Source organism: Molossus molossus, unplaced genomic scaffold, assembly GCF_014108415.1.
Source record: "Molossus molossus isolate mMolMol1 unplaced genomic scaffold, mMolMol1.p scaffold_m16_p_2, whole genome shotgun sequence".
Taxonomy (NCBI): domain Eukaryota; kingdom Metazoa; phylum Chordata; class Mammalia; order Chiroptera; family Molossidae; genus Molossus; species Molossus molossus.
Genome location: NW_023425355.1, coordinates 123,661,844 through 123,686,902, shown reverse-complemented (window position 1 = coordinate 123,686,902; position 25,059 = coordinate 123,661,844). Strand labels below are relative to the sequence as shown.

Genomic DNA, 25,059 nt, shown 5'->3' with positions numbered 1-25,059 from the left:
TTACTATGCTTTGTTACGTGTATGTGGGGGAACCTGACAATTATTTCCCTTCATAACTTGGGATTTTTTGCATGGGGACACTGCCTAAAAGTAAGGGAAAAACAAATATTTTTTAACATTTGATAACTCACTTAAAAAAGCATTTTAGATCTGTTGAGAATAATCTGAAATGAATTATTTTACATTTAATTCAAAAAAGTTAGCCATGTCTTCTCTGCCACTGAAAATGTTTTAAGTCTGCTTTTTTGTGTGAATGGACATGTTTAGAGAGTAACAGCACATGAGAAGATTTCTTTGTGTTTAAATTTATCCGAGAGTCCAGCCAGTGTGGCTCAGTGGTTGAGCATCGACCCATGCACCAAGAGGTCACCTGTTCAATTCCTGGTCAGGGCACATGCCCAGGTTGTGGGTCTGATCCCCAATGGGGGGCATGCAAGAGGCAGCCAATCGAAGTTCTCTCTCATCGATGTTTCTATCTCTTCTTCTTCCTTCCTCTCTCTCTCAAATCAATAAAGGGAAAAAAACATTTTTATAAATAAATAAAATAAATTTACCTGAGAAAGTCTATGGGAATCAGGATACTTAAACATAAATTCTGTGTGTATGTGTGTGTGGCTATCTATGGTAGTTTTTCTGTCATAGGTGCTCATTGGTTAATGAATTACAAGCGTAGGGACACTGAGGAATGGGGTAGGGAATTCTGATGATGAAACTTTGTTGCTAAACAGGTAACTGTAAATGATATAAATTCATTGTAGAAAATTGGGGAACGAAGAATGAAAAAGAAAATCAGTTAGAATGCTATTAGCCAGAGCTCTCCAATATTAACATTTCAAGTAATAACACGGCCTTGCATCAGTTAATGCTCAAGTGCTACTTTTTTCAGCCCTTCAAAAATGTTCTTGGTTTATAATACTGTGCTGTTCAGACCATGGATTTGGGGAAACATGAATGCTCTGGGGAGCAAGGCAGGTCACAGAGGGTGTTGAACGGGCTGGTTGGTGATTTGAGCAAATTAAACTATAAAAAACTCTTGAGAAGTAGGCATATCTAGGAATGTGTAATATTTCTTTTTTGTTGGTGTTAATCCTTACCCGAGGATATGTTTCCACTGATTTTTAGAGAGAGCAGAAGGGAAGGATTGAAAGAAAGAGAGAAACATAGATGTAGAGAAACACATCAACTGGTTGCATCCTGCACAACCCAGAGCAGGGCCAGGGATTGAACCTGCAACCCAGGTACATGCCCTTGATCAGGAATTGAATCCATGATCCTTTGGTCTGCTGGCCAAAGCTCTACCAGCTGAGCCAAATCGGCCAGGGCAGGGATGTGTAACATTTCATGTGTATCATGAACCACTGCAGCTTCCACATTAGAGATATGTCTGAAAGTGGGGACATATGGTGGCAAGAGGCCACGTCTTGATATTTTCAACATGACACCACAGACAGGTCCAGGTTCTATTAGGAGAGGAACCCACTAAATATAATCTAAAACATTTAACACGCCAGACAACACCAGTTTTGCTTCCATGAGCCCTTTCATGAATTGAGTGCAATTGCAGGCTTCCATCCATTTCATCCAGCTCAAAATAGCACCTAAAGGGATACCTCTTGGGGAAAAATGGAAGCCAATATATAAAACTAAAAAAGCAATAAAAGGTGTATTTTCGGTATGTTGTGCTTATATTTCAACTTTAAAACACTATAATTTGGGGGTGAGAAGGACACTGATGGTAATCTTGTAGGTTATCTTAGGAATGTAGACACATGACAAACTAAATCAGTCATTCCAACCCTGGCTGGTTTTGTTCAGTGGTTAGAGCGCCGGCCCACGGTCCAGAGAGTCCCACGTTCGGGTCCTGCTAGGGGCACATATCTCGGTTGCAGTTTGTCCCCAGCCCCGGTTGGGGTGGTGTAGGTGGCAGCCAGTCGATGTGTCTCTCTCACATCAATGTTTCTCTCTCTTCCCCCTCTCACCCTCCCACTCTATCTGAAGATAAATGCAAAAATGTCCTCGGGTGAGGATAAAATAAATAAAGTAGTCATTCCAGGTGCACATGGAAACAGTGAAAGGAGCCATTGCCCACTGTCTAGGAACCCACCAGACTATGGCTAGAAATGTAGTGGTTTGTTCCAGAAATACTACTCAAGTAACTGTCTATCCGTAGATAAAACTGTCAATTTGTGTATATTTGTAGCAGGTACACAGCAACCTACCTGGACATACTTTGCTAAGTCAATAAACTCAATGAGGTAAGTGAAAGTAACAGACAACCCAGGGCACATCCCAGTGTAGCCCCTTCTAACTGTGTAGTCCTGATAAATGTATCCTCTGCACCTGACTTCACTGCCCGGTTACACACGCACAGCACACACGTATGTGTGCTCTCAATAAATGGACATGTCATATGATACGACATCATTGGATAAAAGTAACACTTGACTGTAACAAGAATACTGGAATATTGGTTCTGAAAGCTAAAAAAACAATTTGACACCTAGTTCATTTTGACACCTAGACACCAATTTAGTTCATTTCCAAAATGTGTGTTATTAGGATAGCAAAAAAGAATTTCAAAGGGGGTTGGAATTGCCCACATAGTTAAGATGGCTGCATTTTATTATACGCAAATTACCTCAATCAAGTTGATTTCATCCAAGAGAAAGTTGGTAATGAATGAGCTCTACATTCCCCTGCAACTGTAAAATTCCATTATGTTCCCAAGTCAGGTGATTTGCCCAAGGTTACAAATGATGTTGGACTAGAGGGAAGCTTTGAGTATACCACCACATTCGACCTACTGAGAAAACTTTAGAAATATGATAAAAGTGTATTTAATTCCTTTTGAAGTTACAAACACCTACTCATTGACAGTTCACAATGAGCTTTCTTATCAACCATATTTGTGATTTCTCATTACAGAGTAATGAAAAGCAAGCTGGTAGGGAATACAGTGGAATGAAATGGAAATATGGCCATGGTGCATGACTTTAGGTGGGAAAAAAAAGCTGATTATAAAACAGGATTTGAAAAAAAAAAAAAAAAAACTTTTGTAAAAAGATACATATGGAAAGAATTTTTTTTTGTTGTTTTATCCTCAACCAAGGACTTTTTTCTATTTTTGTTCAGATAGATTGGGAGGGAGAGAGAGAAACATCAATGTGAAAGGGACACACTGACTGGTTGCTTCCCGCATGACCCCAACCAGGGCAGGGGACAAATTGCAACCAAGGTACGTGCCCTTGACCGGAATGGAACCTGAGACTCATTGGTCCACGGGCCGACAGTCTACTGCTGAGCCAAACTGGCCAGGGCTGGTAAGAAATTGTTGAAGATACCCACCAGATTATGCAAAGTTAGTTAACTCTAAAGGTGGGTTATAGATTATTTGTCTTTTCTTCTTTTTCATTTTTTAGTTTGTGTATAATTTTAAACTAAAAAACTATGAAACAGTAAATCACTCTATAATAATAATGATTTAAAAATAAAAGTACATTAAAAGATTACAACTAGAAAGCACTGGAATTACAGTAGAAATGACAAATGGGCTGAGTCTGTGTAAACGAGGGGTTACAATCAGGAGACCCACCGACTAGATGAACCTAGTTCTTTGCTGATAGATTTCTAGTTTCTCGTGAAAAATCCAAAATCCTGAGAGCATTGGGCTAGGACTACCAGCTCCCTCAGCACAGCTACTGCCCACTTCAGATGAACTCTGTGTTTTCTCATTTGCAAAAATATAAGCGTTCACATTTTCCACCTGTGGTCTAGACACTCCAGCATTATACACCAGAAACATTCTGTAGGGGCTGAAAATGCAGCACTTAAAATTTAGCTGATCCACATTTTCTCTAAATTTGAAAAGGTGTGTGTGTGTGTGCATATGGTACATGAATACACACCCTGCTAGACTGAAGTGACAAAATATTACTTGAAATGTAATAGTTATGTCTGGCTAGAATGATGTGACTTCTTTTCTTTTTCATGCTTTTCATTTGTGTTTTCCAGATTTTCTAGAAGAACCTTATGTCTGTTCGTAAGTAGAAAAAGTTTAGGAAAACAATTTTTTGCTACTGTCTCCTACCCCATTCCTAATGTCTCTAGATCTGCAATTCATTAACCAATAGGAAGGAATGAGAGAAAGGTAGTCATGGCTACAGACAGATACACATATACACCCAACATATATTTATGTATACACAATTTATATTTAAGCATCCTGATCACCATGGGTTTTGTCACATAAGTTGAAACCCAAAGAGTTCACCTCGTGCACTTTTATCTGTAAATACATCCATTCACCAAAAAGCACACTTAATATTATTTATTAGTAGAAAAGACATAACTATTTTTTATTAAAAACAATGATTAGTAACGATGTAACAGAGTTCATTTCAGATTATTTCAGATGGAACTTAAATGGTATAGAGTGGACTTTCATCAACCATGAAAAAGATTGGTGTATGCCCTGGCTGGTTTGGCTCAGTGGTTAGAGCATCAGCCCGCGAACCAGAGAGTCCCAGGTTCGGTTCCCGCTAAGGGCACGTACCTCGGTTGCAGTTTGCCCCCAGCCCCGGTTGAGGCCGTGCGGGTGACAGCCAGTAGATGTGTCTCTCTCACGTCGATGTTTCTCTCCCTCTCTCCCTCCCACTCTATCTGAAGATAAGTGCAAAAATATCCTTGGGTGAGGATAAAAAAAGAAAAAAGAAAAAGATTGGTATTTTCCCCTTATTTGAAGGCTATGTATCTGTTAAAAAAAAGGGGGGGGGCAAAAGAACTGTCTGGTTCTCACACAAACACAAACAAGCCACAGGAGGGAAGTCATTTAAATGTTCACACTGATGACCTGACATTCTTACGAATTACAAGCACTGAAAAGACTGCAGAAAATTCCTTCACACATTCGTGGATTGGCAAAACAATGCCTTGCTTTTGCAAGGAAGAAATCAGTAAGAGCAAGTCCAGTTTTCTTCCTTGCTGGGGGGAAATTTGCCATAAGTTGCAGGTATTTTTTTCTATCCTTTTAGGCTCAAGAAAACTAGAAGACCTTTTGGCCCACTCAGGTATATTGAATTTTCAGGAATCAGTGAAATTCTAAAACTTATTTTTAAGGAACCTCTGAAAAAAAAAGAAAGAAAGCTAATAGTCAATTTGGGATAGAAAGGAGTCATTTTTACCCTTTAAACAATCTAGGGATATATTCAGACAACAAGTACCTTGCACACTACAATCTACTTTATGCTAAAAGCCATCCATCATTTAACCAGGGAGAAACATGGCCACATCCTTACCTAGAGACTGGTAGAGCTCTGTCATTTTGGGATGGTCCCAGCAAGTTGTTTGGGTCTCGTGGCTGGAACATAAAATATAAAGAAAGACTTTAGAATTTACCATGAGTAGTAGAGAAAAGGAGGAGGGAAAAAGGCCTGGTTTGCTTTTGAATCATTTGGCTTCTGTACTTCAAAGGACTTTCATCCTGCAGTGTAGAATGTTTATCTTACAAGAAGAGAAGCCCCTACCTTTGCTTTCAAAGGTAAAAGCAATATGAACATTATTTGGTAACCAGAATTTGTTTTTTTGCCCACCCACAAGTCAGCTGCACTTCTGTTATACTAAAATGACCTTGTTATATAATCAATAAAAAAAAAAAAAATCAGGACTTCTTCATTTATCCAATGGGGAACATTCAGAGAGGACCCTGACAAGTGTCATTCAACTCTGTCAAAGAGAGACACTGGACATTAGTTTAATAAACATACCACCTCACTTCTCATTGGCTTTAACTGCCCCTAATATCTTTTTATTTTTTTTTTCCTTTATTGATTTTAGAGAGAGAGGAAGTCAGAAGGAGAGACAGAAACATCGATGAAAGAGAACATCGATGGGCTGCCTCCTGCATGCCCCCCCACTGGGGATCAGGCCCACAACCTAGGCATGTGCCCTGACCAGGAATCGAACTGGCAACCCCTTGGTGCATGGGCTGACACCCATCCACTGAGCCACACCGGCAGGATGCCCCTGACATCTTTCTATTACGTTCTTTTCCATATCCAGATCTCCCATCCATTATAGCTGCATTGCATTTCAGTTTAACGTAGATCCATTGCCCAACTATATCATACCCCTCCTCTTCCCATTCCTTTTAGAATGTCTTTTTAAATTGGTACACTATACACTACTACACCTTTTCCTATATTTACTTGGGCCTGAATGAAGCATTCACGTCTCTCTTCCATTTCTTCAAGTTTAGCTAAGTGTGGTTGCCGGCTATCAGCTCCTGCCACAAAAAAAAAAAAAAAAAAGAAAGAAAAGAAAAAAAAAGAAAAAAAGAACAAAACACCCTTGTTCCTCCTTCAATTACACGAATAAACCCGGGAGAGATAACTACATATACTTTTCCTTACTTTGGCCCACCTACATAAATCTCCATAGCATCATATTTCCAGTTTTCAGGGATTACATGACTGGCTTTGATACAGTAAAATGCAGCCTTGAATGATATTTCGGTCCTCATACTCAGAGCCTATTCATAATCTTTGGGGAAGGGTGGGGATGGAGAGAAGAGAAATAGCTTAAATGTAGACATTTCAAGGGGCGCAGAAACTGAGGCCTCACACAGAAAGAGGTGTTTGGGAAGGCAACAATGTCCAGTGACTTCGGCATAGGTTTTTCTGGCTCTGTGCCCCACTAGCTGTGAAATTTGAGGCAAGCCCACTCACCTGGATCAGTTGATCTAAATAAGTGACTGGCACCTTCTAATGTTCAATATGTGGTCGTTTTTGTTAATTATGTGGCCCACTAAAAGAAAACCTTTTATCAGTTGATTATAATATAGGTAAGTCAGCCAAACCTGAGACCCTATGTAGAGAGCAAAACCAACACTCAATGTGATTTACCTCTGTTTAAAAACAAAAATAAGCAATTGCCCGGCCGGTGTGGCTCAGTGGTTGAGCAACGACCCAGGCACCAAGAGGTTGCTGGTTCAATTCCTGGTCAGGGTACAGGCCCACTTTGTGGGCCCCATCCCCAGTGGGGGGGGCATGCAGGAGGTGGCCACTTGATGTTCTCTCTCATCGATGTTTCTATCTCTCTCTCTCTAAAATTCAATAAAGAAAAAAATTATTTTAAAAATAAGCAAAATGGAGAAACATTTATTGGGGTCTGATAAGTAAAATACAAGCATGTCACAATGACAGGTGGAAATTCCCCAAACTGTACAACTTCAAAGACCATCCCTCTGACATTTCCCATTCAGTGACTGCAGAGTGAAGGCCTGCTTAAAGAACTTCACAAGATAATGTTCACTTGGGAAGCGCTGTTTCAGTCTTTTCCAAACACAGTCATTGCTGTTTTACTGTTTTGCAGAGATGATTCGCATTTGAGGAGTGTGACAGGGGCTTCTCAGTGGAGGTAATGTACCAGAATGACATCCCAGTCTTAAAGAGCAAAAGGAGCGGAAGTTGCAGTACATGCTTTACCAGGGTTTGAGGAAGCTCCAGGACCAAGCCAGTTTAGGATCTGGACAAGGGGTGGGCGGGTCTGGTACTTGATATGCACAGCACAAGGAGGCTGCAGTTTGCAGCTTCATGGAAAAAGTGTTGCTTGTTCTTGGGCGTTTTTTTAGCTGGGAAAGCGATTGTGTACCAATTTTGCACACAAGTGCCCAGGAAGAAAAGGTTACCTGCCACTGAGACCACCTTGCATTTAGGTAGCCGCATTTCCAAAGGCCATGCATTTGTGAGCACCAGGGACAGAGGAACAGAGAAAAGGGGAAAACCACGTGTCCACATGTCCAGGCTCTCATTACACAAACTGAGTACTAATAGTGTCCCATCTCCATGACAGGTGGGAGGACTGGAGCATCTTCAGTGATGGGCAGAAAAATGTCTGTCTGAGCTAATAAACCTAACCAGACACAGAGAACCACTCTGAAAAGCCACCATCCGTAATGGACTTCAAATTGGAGGAACGTGTGCAAGAAATGACCAAATGCAATTCCAACAGAAAAGGGAGACTCGCAGACATGTGACAGGAGAATCCCATATGGAGTGAATAGGGGCTTCATGTAGCTCCCTCCCTCCAAGAAAACCCTCATGACTGTTGCTATACTTACATTTCTACCTTCATATAAGGAATTTATTCTAGTGGTTAAAATTATGAAAAGGATTTTAGAAATTATTCTTTAAACTCAGAAGTCCTTAACTAAACTGAAATTTCCTTTACTGGAAGGTGGAAGAAATTTTAAGGCCTGACTTCTTTCTGTCTCCCCTCATGTGTTACCAGATCCTGGTCCTTTCTAGGTACTCATTCTCCCAAGTACCTGCGATTCTGGGGAACTTGAATAACCTAGATAAACGACCTCAAACAAATCCAAAAACCAATCCCCTTTTACCTCCTTTCCCTCCCACACACAAACCCTTTCTTTTTAAACAATACAAAATAACTAGAAAGACAGATTTATATTTCACCTTTGCAGTCTTAGTTTCACTTCAATTGCAAACCAGTACCAAGCAAAAGGAGTGAGCACAGTGGAAAGGGGGGGAAAAAAAAAGGGTGTGACCAAGCCTCAAAACTAGAAAAACCATCTTTTAATCATTTGATGCTAAAAGCGATTGGTAACATAGCTGAAATGACCAGATTTTTTGGTAACTATAGGATGAACCAAACATTCACTTCACTGTATGTGGGTAATTTCAATCTGTGGTTAATTCTAAGACCTAGGGAGATACTACTTAACCCTCAAATAGATAGGAAAGATGAATCGCTAAAAACAGATCTGCATATCCATACTGTACCTCATAGGACAAACCAAATTTTTTGTTTGTGACCAATACAGATTTTAGAGCTCTATTTATTACTCTGGGTCTGTCTTCAAACACAGTAGAGCATTCTCAAAAACTCCATGAAAAGCAGCACAGGTTTACCTGGAATATACACACAATATAGAAAAAGATGCTGTGCCAGGGAGGTGGTGGTAAAAGGGTGGGTGGTACTATTTTTGGCAACTGTCTGTTTTCTGCACTTCACTTTTCATATTGGAAATGCACTCCCCATACATCATGCCTGACCAGAAAGGAAATTCTGAAACCTGTTCACACATTAGTGGGTACACCTTCGTTGTCTTCCTGAGAACAATGATGTTCATTCAGCATAGCTCAAAATTCTACGTGTACATTATCAGAGACTGGCTTCACAAATAATCCTTAAAACACTCTTTAAATCTTTAAAAAATGTTACTGATTTTGGCCCTGCTGGTTCCAAAAGTCTGACATCAGATATGCCTCTCTGAACAGTTTTCAAACTCTGATTTCTCCTCTTTTTTTTCAATGTGTACAAACTACAATAATCTATCTCTCTTTTCCCTTTTTCCTTAAGGTTGTGATAGGAATCTGATGCAACTTAAAATACAGAATCAATGGATGTGACAAAAGACCCCGGCAATACCTACTTGTCAATAATAAGAAATTAAAGCATTACCCTACTGAGCCCAGGGCTGACCTAATTTTCTACCATACAATTTAAATTTCCTCTCACCTTCTTCAGTTTCAAGTAGTGTGCAAGGTTATTATAACCACCTTAGAGCTGTTCCTGCTGTCAGTGCTGGAATAATCAGACTTATTGAAATTGCTTTTTTAGTTTCTTAAAAACAAACATTAAACACTTATAAAAAGTAACAAATTTCTACTGCTCTTGCCGGAAATGGCAGTTGCCTAATTAAAGTAAGATTTCTTCTGCCACCACTGTTATTTGCTACTGAAAATATTCCAAACAGTTGCCTTAACAAAAAATCTTTCCATTACTTCCCAGGGAAGAAAGTAATTGCTATGCAGCAATATAAAAAGGTAGCCTTCTCCTGTGATTTGCAGAGGATTAGAGTTTGGGTTCATATATAATCTGAAGACCATTGATCCACACACACACACACACACACACACACAAAATCATTTCCCTTTAATCTGGGCACCAGGCTCTTTTTCTAGAGGACCTTGGCATTTGCATGCTGAATGTTGAACTTGGCTTGCATTGCTGGAATACTGGCAGGGTGGGAATGGGGAAATATATTTAAAAGTTTCTGCTACTGTGGAAAGGGGGTTAAGAGAGGTGGGTGTCAATCAAAGCATCAGAAATCCTATGCTAGTCCCCATTTCTTTACCCTAGGATATTTAGCATTTTATTCTGCTTGGCTCAAACCAGGGCGAAGATGATTGCATCAGTGACTGTTCCAGCTGTTACTTGTCCTCGGTTCTATTTGCTTTTCAGGGCCTAATTCCCACCCACCCTCAACTTTGGCCAAAGCAATTTCACTTCAGGGTTGTGTCCAATTCAAGATCAAACAATGATGACTGAAACCAATTCCACGGTGATCAAGGGTCAGAGACCTTTTATAAAACCCTGTTGTTTCATTTGCTCTTCCAGCTTCTCCAAGAACCGGATCCTCCAAAGAGGGGATTTGGGACAAGGTAATTTTTTAAAAATCTAAGCAAATGAGAAAGGGTGATGAGGGGTGGCAAGGAGAGGTGGCGGGGATATAGAAGCAGAGAGACCAGAAAGAGCTTGTTGGCCAAGGAAGAATGTAGATTTCACTTAAATAGTTTGGTTCCCCCACTTAAATCAGATGGATTTTCACGTTAAAGCATTTTATAATGAATAATATGCCTCGCTAGGGCAACGAAACCCCTTCGATTTAAGCTTCAAACTGAACTTCAAATTTAACTGAGATAAACAAAGTGTCCTGCCCTTTTCATTGCCACGATCGGAGAGAGAATGGCAAACTTTGCTTAAAGACTAGCACAGACACTTGGAGAAACGCGAGAAAAGAGGACACTCAGACATGACTCCACACTCAACCCCAGAGGGCAAAGAAAAACACACACACAACGCTCGATCCTCTGTGTTAAATGCTTGACTTCTAGCCTTTAAATGGCTTTTTCTCTCTTTCCTGATTTCTGTAAGTCTTGGGGCATGAGACGAACACAGTAGAAACTGCAGCCAGGGAAATGTCAGTTGGAATCCTCGGAAGAAATCAGGCAGAAAGTTGACCTTTTGGCACTTGCAGTGCAATGGGAGGTAGAGCCGCGCGCGCCCCTTCCTCCTGCGAGGTCGAGAGACGATTTAGGAACAGCCTGTCTGGCTCACGTCCACACAGACAGCCCGGAAAGGAGCAAAAAGCTTCAGCGGCCCCAATCCCCGCGTGGGGAACGCACTGTCCCCTCTGGGTACGGTGAGAGATCAGCTTTTTCGCTCCGAGCCCGTCCCAAAGCCAGGGGAAGGGGGCTCCCCGCGAGCCTGGCGCCAGGGGAAGCCCCGGGGGCGCACCTGCAGCGGCGCTGCCGGGGACCCGCGGGGGAGGTTCCCCGACGCCCGCCGCCCGGAGCCCGGGGTCCAGCCGCCGCGCCTACCCAAGTTTTGGCCGACTCGGCTTGTCCCCTGCTCGTGCCACAAGTGCACGGGCTGCGGCGATCCGAGGGGGCCACGATGCACTTACCCTTTGAGCTGTTCCCTCATGGCTGCAAGGGCTCCGCGGTCGGGGGAGGGCAAGAGGAGGAGTGAGCTTCCCAGAGCCGCCGGGCTCCCGAAAGTCGAGCGCCGCCGCTGCCCAGGCTCGCAACTGAAAGCACTGCGGAGGAGCCGGCGCAAGCTGGCGGGCAGGCGGACAGCGACGGGGCGGGCGCGGAGGGGGCGCTGCGGGTGGACGGGGCGGGGCCGGGCCAGGCTCCGCCCCCAACTAGAGACCTGGGAACCCGGACTCCCGCAGATCCCGCACTGGGGGATTTCCAAAAGGAAAGAAAAAAAAGAAAGGAAAAAGAAAGGCAGAGAAAGAGATTTAAGGTAGTCCCAGGAACCTGGAAGCAACACACCGCCCTGCTGGCACCCCCTTAAAACCTCCAGCAAGACTACTTGTTGTCTAAATAAATGACCTAGGTGCAAATGACCTCATCGAAGATCATTAAGTGTTGGGGGCTCAGTTTTCTTTTTGGAGAATGAAAGAGAAAAATTACACGCATAATTCTACAACCCCCTCAATTGAAGATTAAAGTAGCAGGCTGTAAGGACCTGAAATTCAGGTTGCACTCATCCTGAGCTAAACCGGCTGCTTAAGAAGCAGTTGCTTGTGTATTTGTGATACAGCAGCGGTTCTCTAAGTCTAGTTCTGGGACCAGCAATATCAGCATCACCAGAAATGGACCACGCTGAAGTTTGAGAACCACTAGTATAGACTCTTGAAATAAGACACCACCACCAGTGGTGTGGCACGATTTGATCTTTTAGTATTTTAGAGAAAGACTAAAAGGAAACCATTTGCAATGGAAGATCTGATTGGAAAAGTTACGGGGCCTAGAGAATTGCAATATTTCTAATCTTAGAGCTTGTGATGTGATGATACAGATTAACTATGCAAAATTATTTCAAGCTTAGAAATATTCTGAAGAGAAGAAAGTTTTCATTAGCACAGGAATCTTTTGCAACCTCCACATATCTTCAATTGAGTCCAAAGACTATCTGAAGATACACTCTCCCCTAGTGGTTTCGTTGTCCGTCCCTCTTTGCCCATTTATTTTGTTGGCCTGCTTCTCTTATCTTCTTACAACCATTTCCTTTCACTCTCTCTGGTCGATTCATGCCACCTCAGTCTGGAGTTCAAAACATGCTCCTCCTTTTTCTTTTTAAACATCCCTGATTTTTTTGCTCAACATTTTCACCGTAGAAGGTTAGGATTGAAAGGACTCTAGACATCAATCTTTGACTGGTACAGCGTGGCGCAAGAGACAAAAAATAAAGTACAGGAACAAAAGGGAGAGGGAGTGACAGATAGAAACATCAATCGGCTGTCTCCTGCACACCCCCCACTGGGGACAGAGCTTGCAACCTGGTCATGTGCCCTGACCCAGAATGGAACCAGGACCTCTCAGTCCATGGGACACAGTCAATCCACTGAGCCACACCAGCCAGGTGGTATTGCTATTTTAAAGCAAATGTGGCACTTCTGGCATTTTGCCTGGTAGACTGAGGCATTGATTAGTGTTGTCTTTTAGCAATTTTGAGCCAGTGAGTTGTGGAGGCAGCTGCTGTTTTGGTCTGAGGAGGGCACACTAGGATTCCATTTGCTTTAGGTCTGGTAGTCCCTTGGTCGAAGTGTAGATTCAAGGTATGCACCTCTCTTTGACCAGAGCACAAGTGTCCTGTGATGGGGAAGTTGTAGCCTTTGCAACTGATCAGTGACCAATAATGTAACTTCTGTGTCAAAGTGGCAAATCACTTAAATACTGTTAGGTTGATTTTAGTGAAAAGACACAAATGTCACAGCATGGGCATTTGTAAATATTAGAAATCAATCAAATAAAGATTTGCAACTTCTGTGTGATGAAGTCAGTGTTCCACTCTCTTCGTTTTTGTTTTTTTGGTTGTTTTACACTTTAAAAATTTTTTTATTTATTTATTGATTTTAGAGAGAGAGGAAGGGAGAAGGAGAGAAAGAAACACTGATGAGAGAGAATGTTGAATGGCTGCCTCCTGCATGCCCCCCACTGGGGATGGGGCCCACAACCTGGGCATGTGCCCTGACCAGGAATCAACCAGCGACCTCTTAGTGCATGGGTCGATGCTCAACCACTGAGCCACACCAGCTGGGCTGTTTTACACTTTTAAACTACCTTCTCAAGATTCAAGAATTCTGACGTTTCTCTAAAATATAAGAGCTCATCTATTTTGTCATGGTCCAATTAGGAAACTACTAGGAACAATTCATAAAAAAAGGAAAATAAGAAATCACTATTCATATTTTTTTTCTTAAATTTGACAGATGGCAATCCTCAAAAATACATCTTTAAGCTCTTTTTTAGACTAGCGTTATAGGCACTTGAAGACTTGTTCCCAAATCTTGATGTTATTTTAGAAATTAAATACTGAAAGTATTATTAAGAAATGACATGAGCATCACAGCAGCTGTCTGTTATCAATTTCAGTAAGATTATGAATTTTGCCTATTAGGGAAAGGCATTAAGAAGAGAACATTGCCCTGGCCAATTTGGCTCAGTGGTTAGAGCATCGGCCCGCAGACCAGAGAGTCTCAGGTTCGACTCCAGTCAAGGGCACATACCTTGGTTGCGGTTCAGTCACTATCCCTGATAGGGGTCCTGCAGGAGGCAGCCAGTCCATGTGTCTCTCTCACATCAATGTTTCTCTCTCTCTCTCTCTCTCTCTCCTTCCCTCCCTACCTCCCACGCTATCTGAAGATAAATGCGAAAAAGTATCCTGGGGTGAGGATTAAAAAAAGAAAAAGAAGAGAACATAATTTATATATCTTCATTTATATAGTGATGCCATGTATGATAATACATTAATTGCTCATATATAAAAGCCTTTCTTATTATATTATATTATATTATATTATATTATATTATATTATATTATATTATATTATATTATTATTACTGTTTTGATGTGAACACAGGAATGAAAGGTGCATAAGGGCTCTGCCACCAGAAAAAAGTTGAAGTTAAAATCGTGTGTCCAGAACCTGCCATGAGCCACTTATCCTTAGTACCACGGCTAGAATGCTACCAACTAGGGTTGGAACTGGGTAGTCTGGCTTCATGACCCACACTCTTAGCCACTCTACGATGCTGCCATGGAGAGACATGACTTCTTTTATTGTAGGGTAAGATCTATATTTTTCCTGTGTGCTCATAAGCAATCTCATGGCTGGCTGAGAGCAGAGGATAGTGAATTTGCTAGAAATAGGGGTAAGGAAGGAATGAGATAAGATCTAGGAAGGTGAAGCCATACATTTTTCTATATCCCAAACTCCAGTCTTTGAACAACTTAAACGTTGTAGGTACTTTAGAAAAATGAAGACCTCTCTGACATAAGGGACGGTGCTGGACATTCCCCCAGTGTCCCCTCTAGCTCTATTCTCTGCCCTTCTCCACTAGCTCTGCACCCCAGGAGGTTGGACCTCTGAGCGTGGCATCAATCAGGCTCTCTTGCCTTTTGGCTTCCCTTTGCTTTTAGTCAATGGGAGGGAATGATGAAAGGCTTGTAGCAGGAGATGAAAGGGCAGGAGGAGAGAGCTATTTGGGTTTTATTCTCCAAGTTCCTTCTTGTTGGCCTTGAGCCTGTTGGTGGCTGAATCCCCTTACCCACAGCCACAAGTCTTGTTGAGTGGTCATTTCTCCAGCAACAGTCTTCTCCAGGTTCCCTAAACCACCACACCCCACCCTTGTTCTTTCCTCTCCCCTGACTAGATTTTTGTAAATAGCCTTTCTTTCTTTCTTTCTTTCTTTCTTTCTTTCTTTCTTTCTTTCTTTCTTTCTTTCTTTCTTTCTTTTTGCATTTATCTTCAGATAGAGTGAAAGGGAGAGAGGGAGAAAGAGAGAGAGAGAGAAACATCGATGTGAGAGAGACACATTGACTGGTTGCCACCCACACGACCACAACCAGGGCCGGGGACAAACTGCAACCAAGGTACGTGCCCTTAGTGGGAACCGAACCCAGGTCTCTCTGGTCCGCGGGCTGACGCTCTAACCACTGAGCAAAACCGGTCAGGGCTAAATAGCCTTTCATTATACTCTTTTCAAGAACCACTTTAGAATGTACCATCTTTTTTTCCCAGGACCCTGACCAAACAGGGACCCACCCAATCAAAGCCACCCTCTGAGGCACCACTAGACAGGATGCCAAGTATGGACCACTGATGGATGAGAAAGGTCATTTCGCCTGTTGGAGCTGAAAAGGAGACTAGGCTCATTTACTGGACAGATATTTCTAGAAGCCTCCTCTGTGGCCCAAAAGAATTTTCTGGCTGTTGGGGTTAAAGGCAAGTCAACAGTTATGAATGGTGGTAACAGCGGGTGTGTTGGTGGAAGGCTAGAAGTAGTTTCTTTCCAAGAGCTTCAATGTTCTGCTTGGAGTTTGGGAGAAAATGTCAAGATGGAGATTAGAAAGGTAGGTGGGCAAACTGAGAGGGACCTAGTGTGATGATACAGAGTTTGACCTGTATCATGAAAGGTATGGAGCTTTTTAAGGAAGAAAAAATTTGAAAAAATATTTTTCCTTTATTGATTTTAGAGAGAGAGGAAAGGAGAGGGAGAGAGAGATAGAAATGTTGATGAGAGAGAACATCGATTGGCCACCTCCTGCATGCCCCCCACTGGGGATCAGGCCCACAACCTGGGCATGTGCCCTGACCGGGAATCTAACTGGCGACCTCTTGGTGCATGGGTCGATGCTCAACCAGTAAGCCACACCAACCGAGCTAAGGAAGAAATTTTTAAAAATATGTTTTTATTGATTTTTAGAAAGCGAGGAAGGGAGAGGGAGAGAAAGATCGATATGAGAGAGATACATTGACACACACCCTGACCAGGGATCAAACCCACAACCTGGGCACCTGCCCTGACTGGGACTCGAACCGGCAACCTTTTAGTGCATGGGATGATGCTCGACCAACTGAGCCACACCAGGCAGGGCTTAATGAAGAAATGTAAGCATGAGTCTGGCTCTTTATTTATGAAATAAATAAAAAAGATTTCTCTGTTTTAAAATATGTTTTTATTGATTTTTTTTTAGAGAGAGAGGAAGGGAGAGAGAGACAGAAACATTGATGTGAGAGACAGGAACATCGATGTGAGAGAGAAACATCAATCGGCTGCCTCTTGCACGCCCCCTACTGGGGACTAAGCCCACAACCCTGGGCATGTGCCCTGACCGGGAATCGAACCGGGACCTTTCAGTCCATGGGATGACGCTCCATCCACTGAGCCATACCCGCTGGGCAGATTTATCTTTCTGAAAAATTGCTTGGGCAATGGTGTGGGGCTAGATCAGAAGAGTTTGGCATTAGGTGATCAGATACAAGGTGACTGCACTGTGATGAGGACCTGAAGGATGGCAGTGGCATAGAGAGTGGAGAAAAATAAAATAAGGTAAAAACTACAGGAGTCCTGACTGGTTGGATGAATGAATGTATGAGAGGGAAGACCAAGGGCAATGGTCCTCAAACTTGGCTACCACTGGGATCACCTGGGGAGCACTAAAATATTCAGATGCCTGGGTTTTACCATTCAGATACTCTGATTTAATTAGCCCTGGGCACTGGGAGTTTTAAGCTCACAAGGTGATTCTAATACACAGCTGTGGTTGAGGATCACTATTCTAGGGTGACTCCCAACATCGGATGAATAACATTCACCAAGCTAGGAATTTCAGGAGCAGGGGACAGGTTTAGACAGAAGAGGATCAGGGAGAGATGATAAGTTTGAAGTGGTAGTGAAATGTGATGTCAATGTGAAGGGATCCAAGGGGCAGTTGGACATCAAAGTCGGGGGCTCAGAGAGACAATGTCTGAATTGGAGCTACCAGTTTGAAATATCAGTGTTGTTAGGGTCATGAGTTTGGATGAACCATTCCAGTGGAGGGTATGAAGGGCCAAGGATAGAGGCCAGGCTGCTCTGCTCTTCCCCAAACACATTCTTTTTCCTCTTAGGTTGCTTGTGGTTTCAATGTTAGCCTGTATCAAATGAAGACCAGAAAGGGACACAAAAAAGACATGGGATGGTTTGCACTGGATACTTTCCTGGGGATGGCTGTGAGGGATTTCACCACCCCAGAGGGTCCAGCGTCCCACTGGCTCCAAGAGTCTCTATCTGAACTGATTTTTATTCCCTAACCAATCTTAGGCACAACCAGTATTATATTATACTAATCCATTTGTGCCCGGCTGCTGAGGCTCAGTGGATCAAGCGTCGTCCTATGCACCAAGAGGTCCCTCGTTGGATTCCTGATCAGGTCAGGGCACACGCCGCGTTGTGGGGCTTGATCCCCAGTAGGGGGCTTCCAGGAGGCAGCCTATAGATGTTCCTCTCTCCCTCTCCCTTCCTCTCTATCTAAAAATCAATAAAAAATGTATTTCGAAAACATTTTTAAAAATCCAGTTGGAATACAGATACTGTCTCGATTAAGCATAATACGTATTTTATAGTAAGATCTCAACATTTGGGTATTCAGTAAACACATAAGGATCCCATGTTTCTCTTTGCATAGTACAAGTATTAGCCACGAACAGTGAATCAGACATCTAACAAATGCTTACAATGGTGGTGAGTCATTGCTAGTTAGGGCAAATACCATGGTGTACTAATTAAAATATGTATAACAATCCCTTTAGATCAATGTGAAACCAGCATCTTCTGGATATAAGAATATCCAGTCACTTTGCATTAGCGAGTAAATGAAGAGGCCTCTACATTCAGACACAGAGCACATCCACACAAAAGCCTATTTTTCCAGGCCCTTCCCCTGCAGGGAGGCAGAGTAAGCCAGGCTGAGGAAAGCTCTCAGCCAGCTGCCATCTATACCAGAGATTTCACCAAACAGGTTCCAGATCAAGTCAAACTCAGCCTTCCTCTCAAGTAGTTTTCTTTTAATAAGATTTTTCAAAGCCTCACAGAGCCACCTATATCAACCCGAACATCTGAAAAGATGGGAAGTTGAGCATCTTCACTAAAATAAAGCCACACTTCATTAACCTCACCGGCCGGTGGTTGCTTCCTGGGAAAGAATTCCAAGTACCTATTAGCCTGCCAGCTAGATCGCTACCCCATAACCACCTCCTGCTAGAAATGGGTATCTGGTTAAGGTGGTTCAAGCTGATATAACAACGGCATTCCTGGTCCACCTTAACAACAGCTCGGAGCTGTAACTATTTGTCTGCCTTTCCCAAATTGTGCCAAATAACAAGAATTTCAAAACTAGGCAGAAATTCTGACACTCTGCATAATCTCCCTTCCTCTTCAGCTACAAATAAGGCTTTGTATTCGATTAGACTCACAGCAGGTGAAAACCCCAATTAGTGAATTCATTCTGGGGCCTCTTTCTACCTTCCTCCCACACACCAACGTTAAAATAATAATAATAATAATAATAATAATAATAATAATAATAATTATAAGGGAAGTCGCAGTCTTTTCTCAAATCACAAATAAATTAACCCTTTGATCTATCCAATCAAGCCAGTTTCTACTTGAAGAATTTTCACAGGAAAACCGGAGGATTTTGAAAGATTTGTCCTTCTTGACTTCATAATGGGGGAGGTTACACAATTTCTATTTTGCCAGATTTTGTTGTTTTCTTCACATCCATAAATATTCTCAGATTTTCTGATCAATCTAGAAATTACAGTTTTTCTTTCTACCTGAAAACTCACAAAGCCAATATTATCTAAAGAATGATTAATGGACAGTCTGCTACAACAGAGAGTTATTTTTAAGTTATGTTCTGATTTTAGTGTATTTGAGGTGAGAGAAAATATTAAATTTTATTTTAAACGGTATGCTTTGGCCTTAGAAAGTGCACAAAGTCCATATTTCATACTTGGTAAATATTTATTTGTTGAAGGAAATTCATCATTGGACAAGGATAGAGGTTTGGCTTGAACATTTTTAAAAAAGCAAGACAGTTTTAGTTCTTAGAGTGATTTACTTATACTTTGTCAATTGCTTCTCTGGAAATAATTCACAACCCAGTTTTATGTATGAGCATATGATTAAAAAAGAGCAGCTTTGTCTTTTTTAATTGTTTTAGTCCTGTCACTTTTCTTGAAACAAGTTGTAGGAGTTATTATCCCCAAGAAAATATTGAACATACATCAAATAGTAACGCGGGGCTTTTAGAAGTAGTCATCTGTTACTGTCAGAGGTTCATTTCATTTTGAGGTTTTTTAATTAAAATGCAAAATTCTACATACATGCCTGCCTAAATTATCCCTTTCTGAAATACTCGAATTTCATTAAAAAATGTTAAATGCTAAAGAAACCATTTTTAATACTTAGGACTGGGTTCTTGAGATTCAGAAAAAAAGTAAACAAAGGAATTACCAGTCAATTAAGTGAACAAGGAAGTCATCCTAAATTGAAACAGATAAGGAAAATTAATATTCAAATGCTATTGAATGAAGACACCAGGTTTTTTTTTTTTTTTTTCCTCCCTTGGAGATGAATATCTACCAGAATCAAAAGCAGCTTCTTAATCTTCAGCAAGGATAGATGTATAGTCCAGCCGAGGTGGTAAGGCTGCAAGGCAGAGCTCCAGACCAATTCTGCCCCTTGGAGCCAGTCTCCGAACCCTTAGAGGCCAGTCACTTAACCCCTCCAGAACTCTGTTGACTCATCTGTAAAATTTGGGAAAAACTGCATAAGGCCATAGCTGGTTCAAATGACATAATGACTATGAAAGTGATTTGGAGGCCGGGAATGTTTATGCTAACGTCAAGTAGTCTGTGGTGTAGGTATAATTCCTTAGAAGAAAACCCAGTATGTCCAGGAATACTGTTATAAAGATAGCACAAAATAAATTCAGCAGTTAATTATTTTATTTTTAGACCATTGTATGAGGGGAACTGAGATGTCTAAGAGTTTCGGTCTTTACCCTTCAGCAATTTGCAAAAGGAAACTTTTCCTCCTTTTGTTTGTTTTGTTTTGTTTTGTTTGTTTTTTACATTTAAGAAGGAAGCAAGTGGGTGAGATAAGACTTTTTTTTGCAAGTTAAAGCACTAACCACAAGCCTAAAATAGGAGTAAAATTCACACCATTAGCTCTCATTCTTTGGGGCTGCGGTTAAAATATAAATACTATTCACACATGTTAAAAGGTGTATTCACATTCATATTGGCAGAGAGCAGAACCCTGGCAGAATGAGTGAATATTGCTCATGTGAAGAACAATGGGAGAGAAAGATCCCCTCCACCCTGATGGAGAAGTTCTCTGGGTGGCAGGCCTGCAATAGGATGTGGTAGGAGTTTCCCCACGAAGACAAGAACCCATAGAAGGGGAAATGGAGGTAAAAACCACTTTAACCAATGAATCATTTACCAAGGGCTTAATCTTGTCTTCCAGCTCTGGTTTATTTTGTCAAGGCCTTTTTTTTTTTTTTTTTTTTCCTTTTCTGAAGATGAAAGAAAAATATGAATGCAAGGAATTTTGATTAATTCACCAATTTCCAAGAATATTTTCCATGTGCTGCACCTAGACTAAGTTTCTCTGTTAAATATTTCCCTGGATTCATTTATTTAAGTGACTGCAATGGTGGTGGATTTATGGAGCCATTCCATATGTCTTTGCTTATCAAACTCTTTATTTTTCTTTCCTATTAGTAAAAACTGGGAAAAATTTAGAGGATGGACATGGAAAGATATAAAAAAAATTCAACATTGTAATCAGGTTTCTTTACTAGGGTGACCCAAGTATGGCCTTGACCTTCAGAAGCTTACAATCTACTGTAGGAGGGGGAGGAAATAGACTCATATATGACTAAACACACTATCAGACAGATATAGGGAAACTTTTTAAAAGTACAAGGGGCCCTGGCCAGTTTTGCTCAGTGGTTAGAGTGTCAGCCTGTGGACCAAAGGGTCTCAGGTTTGATTCCTGGTCAATCAGTTGATGTGTCTCTCTTATATCAATGTTTCTCTCTTCCCCCATCCTCCCTTCCACTCTAAAAACCAGTGGAAAATATCCTCTGGTGAGGATTAATAACAAATTAAAAGCATAAAGGGAAGTGTGGTTAGCTTGACCTTTTGGGATTAGGGAACACTGTTTCAATGAAAAGCCAACTAGACTTAAATCACCATGTTTTAACCAGGTTCTATGTATGTGATTGTTAGTGTATGAAGAACTGAAGCAGTTTCTTAAATTGACTCTGTGAGCTAATCTCTCACATTAATAATTTGCTAAGGCGCAGATTTGTTTCTGTTAACATGCTGTGTTATGAAATCATTATTCTTTTTGGGAATTCAAATCTGTATTGGGCCAATATTGGGTTTTGTATCTCTGGAAGACTAATATGCAGAAAATACTACTGTCCCCATTCAAATATCAAATCACATTCTTTTCTGCTTTCATAGATTTTTTAAATTGATTTTCAGAGAGAGAGGGAGAGAGAGAGAAACATTGATGAGAGAGAAACATGGATCATGTGCCCTGACCGGGAATTGAACCAGTGATCTCTCGGTGCACAGGACAATGCCCAATCGACTGAGTCACACCAGCCATGGCTCAAATCACATTCTTGAGTTAATATCAAGACTCTAGTGTGAGAATCTAGTTCCTCACAACTTGACTTACTCTCATCCCTTAGAAGCCAACGAAGAATTGAAAGCCTCTTCTCACGTGATGGAAAGAGAAGGAAAAATTGGAATCTGCATACTTTTGACTATTTTTTTAATATAATTAAATTTGGTGTGGGAAGAAATAAGCATGGAAAAGAGGGTATGGATCAGAATGGGAATGCATGTCAAGACTCTTACAATAGCCCAGTTAAGAGAGGACGAAAATGTGAACTAAGGAAGTAACTCTGAGAATTGGTGGAAAGGTTGAATTAAACAGGATAGAATGAATCACCACTACTTTTCAACCAACTGGATGTGAGGGCTGGATGAAAGGGAAGATTCTAGAATTTTTGGCAATGGCACTATCAGCTGAGGATTTATATTTGTGTGCATACTATATGTGCATTTATATTTCACATCATTCTGTAAAGGCTTTAAGGCAATTTATAAGACTGTATAGATTTCAAAAACTAATAGATAAGATCCAGGATTAAGGAAATATAAATAGAACATTAGCACACAGATTTGAAGATCATAGGGCTTGAAATAGTTATTAAAATTCAGCTATGCACACCCACCAGAATGAGAAAGACAAACAATACATAGTGTTGGGAAGGATATGGAACAACTAGAACTGTCATGCTTTGCTCATAGGAATGTAAATTTGTACAACACATTGGGAAATTGTTTGGCAGAAGCTATAAAAGTTGAACACATGAATATCCTATGTACCAGAAGAAATTCTACTCCTTGATGTTTCCAAAAGGGATGCTTACATATATTCACCAAATGACACATTTTAGAATCTTCATAGTATCATTCCATGTACCAAATGTCCATCAACAGTAGAATATATAATAAATTATAACATATTCTCACAATGGAATGTTTTACAGCAATGGGAATGAACAACTCCATACAACAGTATGGATAAATCCAAGTTTTAATAAACCAGACACCTCCGGCCAGTGTTGCTCAGTGGTTGAGCGTTGACCCATGCAGCAAGAGGTTGCTGGTTTGATTCCCGGTCAGGACACATGCCCAGGTTGTAGGTCCAATCCCCAGTGGGGGGCATGCAGGAGGTGGTCAATCAGTGTTCTCCCTCATCGAAGTTTCTATCTCTCTCTCCCTCTCTCTCTCTCAAATCAATAAAGAAAAAAAATTAAAAGAAAAAAAAACAGACACAAGAGAATATATTCCATTTATATAAAGTCCAAAACCAGGCCAAATTAATTTATGGTATTCAAAGTCAAGATAAGTAATTTTACCCTTGAAATTTGGGTAAGGATTGGAAGGGGCAGAAGGGAACTTCTGGGGCTGGTAATGTTCTATTTCCTGATCAGAATGCTGATCACATGGGTGTGTTCAGATTGTGAAAATTCATTATACTGTATACTTAAGAACCTTTTCCCTGTAAGTCTAATATATTTCAATGAAGAGTTTTCTAGAGGTACAGAGGGTAAGTTAGGTAAAGGACATGGTACCAGCACAAGTGTGTTTCACTCGGTTTGAGGAATGGTGGGGTGAAGGAAGTATCCAGTGTCTGAGAAGATGAGTAAGTGTGCGGTGTGTGGGATTGAGAATCAGGGCACTGAAGACAGATGAAACACTATGACTAAAGCTTGATAACAGTCCCCCATCACTAGACAATGCAGGGGCGTTGTTCAGCTTAGTACGGACCTAGTGAGACAAAGACTGTGATAAGAAACCATGGAGTGAGCAATGTGATTTATTCCTGCTACACATTGGAATACAATACACATTTATATAAACACATTTTTTAAAAAAGGAGTATAATTTGGCTATGGGCTTTCTGGATGCCAAAGCCAAAAAAAATAATAAAAAAGGAAATATCATTGATTTTATTATTTGGATAAAGGGAGAAGAACATAATTCTTTCAGTGAAGCAAAGCAAAATCTAAATTCTGCTCTTGGATCTAAACAAAATGATTGCATACATTTTTCAGATGGGCGACACGGCATGATGTCAATCTTTAATAAACTCCCTTTAGTAGTTGTCTTTTTTCTTTTTTTTTTTCCCCCTTCTTTATTGATTTTCAAGACAGAGGAAGGGAGAAGGAGAGATAGAAACATCAATGAGAGAAAAGATCGACTGGCCACCTCCTGCATGCCCTCCACTGTGGGTCAGGCCCACAATCTGGGCATGTGCCCCGAGCAGGAATCAAACCGACGACCGCTTGGTGCATGAGATGATGGTGAACCACTGAGCCACACTGGCTGGGCTAGTTGTCTTTTTTTTTTTTAATATGTTTTTATTGTTTTTAGAAAGAAAGGAAAGGAGAGGGAGAGAGAGAGAGAGAGAGAGAGAGAGAGAGAGAGAGAGAGAAACATTGATCAACTACCTCCTGCACGCCCCCTACCAGGGGTTGGGAGCCCCCAACCTGGGCCCATACCCTGACTGAGAATGGAACTGGTGAGCTCTCAGTGCACAGGACAACACTCAACCAACTGAGCCACACCAACCAGGGCTAGTAGTTGTCTTTAGAGTAAACTAAGGGTATGATGCACCTGAGTTGAAGCAGTCTTATGGAAATTAAGGCAAAGTGGTCCAAGAAGGCAGCTTTGTGACGGCCAGGCCTGAGTTAGGGATAAAACAGCAGTGCTTTCCCAAACTTCAGGCCATTAACCATGACTAGGTCATGGAATATGTATAGTGCATCCTCACTAATATTGTTTTTAATGAAATAGAAAGAACAGAAAACATGAGAGTGAATTACATAGTAAGGGGAAGTAACATTTTGTGAAACTCTTCTATTATACAAATATAAATATTTATAGATATAGATACGTGTGTATGTGTGTGGGGGGTATTTGCACTGGCATGATATATAAAATGTAGGTTTTTTGCTTTTTGTTTTTTTTTATCCTCACCCGAGGACATTTTTGCATTTATCTTCAGATAGAGCAGGAGGGAGAGAGGGAGGAAGAGAGAG

At 41.2% G+C, this 25,059-nt stretch overlaps 1 protein-coding gene across 4 annotated transcripts in view; it reads right to left on the bottom strand.

Annotated features, from left to right (window-relative positions):
- The window catches only part of DMD (dystrophin), a 2,326,146-nt gene that overhangs the window by 155,986 nt on the left and 2,145,101 nt on the right, over positions 1–25,059 (bottom strand). For 2 of the 4 annotated variants that reach the window (XM_036270043.1, XM_036270044.1), the window contains exons 1-2: positions 11,489–11,618; positions 5,295–5,356 (exon numbers count right to left, since the gene is read on the bottom strand). In XM_036270043.1, coding sequence (XP_036125936.1) covers positions 5,295–5,356; positions 11,489–11,508 — 82 coding nt within the window. In that variant the 5' untranslated portion in view covers positions 11,509–11,618. Of the gene's footprint in view, positions 1–5,294; positions 5,357–11,488; positions 11,619–25,059 lie in introns of those variants that run through there. The other 2 variants (XM_036270045.1, XM_036270042.1) reach the window with 1 other exon arrangement.